Genomic DNA, 4,690 nt, shown 5'->3' with positions numbered 1-4,690 from the left:
AGTCCCTGATCGCGGAGTAGAAGTCCCGAGTTTCGAGGCATTGATTCATTCAGGCCTCTACCGAGGCCATCCGGGTTAATCCAAGTGACAACCTCTCTCGTGGCCTTTTCCCTCCGCATGTGGGGACCCGGTAGCATGGTGCTCCCGGTCATTTCTCCCAATGCCTACTCGCCCACCTATCTGCGCTGAAACCTCGCCATTTCTGAAGCGGTGAGGGAGGGTTTTGCACGCACTATTCTGAAGAAACTGATGTTAAAAGCTACTTGCTTGATACTTCGCTTCAAGGGGAACGTGGGAGGCAGAAAGTAACATCCTCTGAGCCGGGCACGTTACCGAGGAGCTTAAACTGGACCACCGGGCTTGGAAGGATTTTTTTTTTAACCACGAAATTGACACTGACCACCCCCCAGCCCACACAATCTAAGAGACTCAGGGAGGGAGGGTGACCGCCCGCCTGCGGGGGCCTTTCCCTCAGCCCCTGTTCCTCTTTGGTAAACAGATTTAGAAGAGTCTGAGTCGCTCCCAAACTCTTACCCGTGAGAGGAGCCAGGTCTGGGATCCCACCCGACCGCAGGCTGGAAATACCCCGATCTCTGGGCTGCAGCGGCCATCCTGGAGCTTCCTGGAGAACTCCGAGCCGGCTCCGAGAGGGAACCACCACCGAGCCCATGGCCGCAGCCCCCCACCCTCCAGCTGCTGAGTGGCTCGTGAATCCAACGGGTCCTCTCCACTTCGTCCCTGTGTGCTCGGTCGCGGGGAGCGTGTCTCCCGGGACCCCAGCCCAGGCTGCAGGAAGATCCAGCACAAACCTGCTGGCTTTGCTGCGCGGCGAGTGGAAGTCCTAGCAGTCGAGGTACACGACATCAGGGAGCCGGCGCACCAGGTCAGGGTCCAGGGCTCCGGGAACAGCCGGTCTGCCCCAGGTCTCTGTAATTCCGCACCGTGGGTCTCTGTCTACTTCGCCCAGGACAACAGAGTTGGCGCCAACGTGCCCTCCACCCACCCGAAATTCAGGGTACGTGGACCGAACCAGCGCTAAGTGAAAAGTAAATGAAGTCTGTGGCCATTGTCGCCTGAGCCGCATGGGGCTCCCCACCGTAAGCCTGGACCTTTGGGCTTTGCCACCCGCGGTTCTTTCACCCGCATCTCACAGGCCTGAGACTCGCAAGCTCCTTTAAGTGTCACCGTCAGGCAAGCAGAGGAGCAACGGGTGGTGAAGGGGCTGTTTTCTGGGGTTTTCTCTCCTACCTGGCTATACCAGGGTGGTTCAGACACGCTTAACAGTAAGGTAGGATTCTACTCTCTCATTCTGTAATCGTGTGTGCCTGGGAGGGGCCACGTCTAGAAGGCCACAGATATCTATTTCATGTGGCTCCCAGATGTCCAATGAACCATGACCTGCTTAGGTCGGAACCACCAGGAATGTCAGGGGACAACTTAGAAAGTTTTCGGGAGGAAGTGAGAAGTGGTGAATTAAACAGGCACTTTCTCAAATTCCATTTCTCTAGAAGGAAGGAGGACCGACCTGGAAGGGCATCTGGCTGACTTCACTTTCACACAAGAACAGAATCTAAGAATTAGGGGTAGGAACATCAGAGGCCAGTGGTTACAACCTTATGGGGTGGGCAGGGAGGGAGGGGGATGCATCGTCCGTGCTGCCCAGCTGTCATCTTAGAAAAATGCTCAACAGACAAGTTACAGGGGTGACTCTGTCTTCTCTCCTCTACTGGAGCTTGGATGAAGGATGGGCTTTGGAAACAGAAGAGGATCCAGAGGAAGCTCCCCTGCCACCGTCGGTCTCCTTCCAAGTTTATTCATGATCGATTCATTCCATGAAAGCAGTTTGTATGGCGCTCTACAGAGCTCTCGATAGAAAATATGGGACTAATTATCATGGCACCACTGCCAGGATGAATGATTATTACTGGTGCAGGTCTTTTGGGTAGTGTCTCTTTAGGGGACTGGGCTGTAACTCGGCCTCACTGGCTCTCTGAGACATATGGGGTACTCAGGCTGTCCCTGAAGAACAACAGCACAGGAGCCATGGCCTGAAAAGAGTGTTACCTCTGGAGGCCCCTGCCTGTTCCTGGCAGGCTCCTTGTCTCCTAGGATACCCCCACATTCCCCCATCTCCCCAACCAGGGAGCTCCCTCACAGAGAAGTGCTGGTCTTGACCTTGGCAAGGACCTTCTTCTCCTTGACCCTGCGGTTCTGAAACCAGATGGTTATCTGGCGCTCTGAGAGGCTGGTGGCCGCGGAGATCTTGCGTCTTTTGTCTTTGGTGATGAACTTGTTATCTGAATACTCGCGCTCCAGCTCATGCAACTGCCCTTTGCTGTAGGGAATGCGCTTCTTGCGGCCTCGGTGGAAGGTGCAGCTGTCCGGAGGGTGCTGAGCGCTTGAGTCTTCGCAGCAGAGAGGGAGAGAGAGAAAGATACACTCAGACGCCTGCCCACGCGCAGACCCAGACCCCACAAACTAAGTCATTCTGTAGGTGCACCCAGGTCACCCTACAAGCGCAGGTGTGTTCCTGCTCCCCCAAAGCACCCAGGGACACCTCAGCTTCCAGCTGGTTCTCTAATCACCGCTCAGCCTTGGAAAGACCAGGCTCCTGTAAGCCACCCTCACTCATCACTGCCCTCACACCTGCAAGTCTGCAAACACACCCATCACACACAGTCAGGCCTTTGCCCACAGTCACATAGATTCACCCTCACATGCATTTTCAGGCTCTTGGTCACTTATATAGATTCTACAGGCAAATTTTGTACAACAGGGGACATGTTTCTGACCCCACTCCCAACACACACATACATCAGTGCACACACTAAATTATGGCTGCAGGAAATCCAAATTTTCCTTTGGAAACTGAAAAACTCAAGAGAAAATGAGGGGTTGTATTCTTTACAGAACATCCAACATCTCTGTTCTCACCCACCCCACCCCCCACACTCACTGCATTAAGAGTTACTTAGCCTTTTTGTAGAATTAAACTGGGATCTGTTGGGTAAGGAAACCCTGAGCCCCATCGAACAGCAAAGAGAGCCAAAGATTCAGATATATTGAAGGCTGGTTGCAAGGCCTCTGAGGGAGGTGAAGGGGCCTGGTGGCCCTCTGGCTACAGACAGTACCCAGCTCCCGCTCCTCACACTGACCCTCCAGGGTCTCCACCCAGGCTCTGCAACCCTCAGAGTCCTAGGAGCCAAAGAGGAGCACCAAGCTCTTCACCAGCTCCAGGTCTGCTGCTGCTTCCTCCCAGGCAAGTGCCAGCTGGGCCTGCAAGCCCACGCTTACAGCCAAGGGGACCCAGAGCAGTGAGGCAGGTTACCTGCAAATGCAGCCTTCCAGAAGGGACCCGGTGGGTTCTGTTCTCCCTGGCAACACATCTGGCTGTTCCAGCCACCGGTGAGGGCCCAGGGCTGGTAACTGTCCACAGGCAGCAGGGCGTCGTGGCGAGGCTCCCCGGGGGCACCCAGACTCTGCACCACCGACACATCTAGGTAACTGGCCACAGGCTGGTAAGGTCCCGGGTACCCCGGGTAGAAGGCAAACTCAGTGGGGCGGCTGGCGTACTCCTCTCCGGCCGCGGGAGTCTCCGTGGGGTAAGCAGCCAGGGTGGCCGCCTGGGCACAGGGTTTCAGCGAGCTCCGCGACACTCGGCAGGAATAGTACCCGCCTCCAAAGTAGCCGTAAGGCACCGGAGCTGGGGACGCCCCCTGGGGCACCCCGGGGCATGGGTGGCACTGCTTTGGCAGTTCCGCAGAGCCTGGCAGATCCAGCCCGTAGTTGACAGCCGGCAACAGCGTAGGCGCCGCCGCCGGGTGGCTGGTCATTGGGGAGTGGGCGACTAGATTCCGACCCCCTCCCGCTCCCAGCAAGCCTTCGATATCCTTGGCCCCGTCCAAGGTGGCATAATTGCCGGGCTCCATGGGGCCGAAGGTCGGCTCATGGGGTGCTGAGGATGGGGGATGCCGGGGGCACTCAGCTCGTTCTCCCCACCCAGGCCCCGGGAATCCAAAGCGTTTTAAATCACTCCCAGCTCGCAGGGCGCCTGCCTTCGCTCGGCCTGGCGGTTTTGACGCAAGAGACGCAGGTGCCCGGGCACGCGCGCTGATTGGCTGCAGCCTGGGGGAGAGAAGCTAATAAAATGTTCATGGCAGAAAATGCGAAAATACTTTACCCCGGCGCTGCGCTCTCCCTCTTTCTCTTTCTCCCCCTCTCTCCCTCCCTGTCTCTTCCTCCCTGTTGCGCGCTCTCTCTCTCTCTCTCTCTCTCTCTCTCTCTCTCGCTCTCTCTCTCTCTCTCTCTCTCTCTCTCTCTCTCTCTCTCTCTCTCTCTCTCTCTCCTTTGAAAACAGGAGAAGAGAGGAGGTGTCTTTTCTCTGCTTCCCAGTTTGAAGCGACCCAGCACAGCGTCCTGGGGCGGGAAGAAGTGGGAGGCGGAGGGAGGGAGAGGGGACACGGAATGCGCCCCCACCTCCGTCGCCTCTTCTCCCTCCCTGGCTCCGTCTCCTGTGCTTTGGCAGGTTTAACGAGAGAATAAAAAGCTCTCCCTATAAAGTGTCCATCTCGTGGGGGGAAGGGGAATCGGGGGTGGGGCTGGGAGGCCGCTCTGGGCCTGAAAGGGGAACCTGGGAGTACGTCTGAGCGGAGAAGACAGGGAAATGGGGATTAAAGGGTATTTCTGGGAC

The 4,690-nt window shown here is 56.8% G+C and overlaps 1 protein-coding gene across 1 annotated transcript; it reads right to left on the bottom strand.

Annotated features, from left to right (window-relative positions):
- Positions 1–2,151: 2,151 nt before the first annotated feature.
- HOXB13 (homeobox B13) lies at positions 2,152–3,929 on the bottom strand (the record flags this gene model as incomplete). The annotated part of the gene is made up of 2 exons (XM_081028268.1): positions 2,152–2,405; positions 3,329–3,929. The coding sequence occupies 2 exons, from the start codon at positions 3,927–3,929 to the stop codon at positions 2,152–2,154; spliced, it is 855 nt and encodes a 284-aa protein (XP_080884394.1).
- Positions 3,930–4,690: the final 761 nt, after the last annotated feature.

This window comes from Rhinolophus hipposideros (assembly GCF_964194185.1).
Source record: "Rhinolophus hipposideros genome assembly, chromosome: 20".
NCBI lineage: Eukaryota > Metazoa > Chordata > Mammalia > Chiroptera > Rhinolophidae > Rhinolophus > Rhinolophus hipposideros.
Note: the sequence above shows the minus strand (reverse complement) of the source record. Positions and strands in the feature narration are given on the sequence as shown.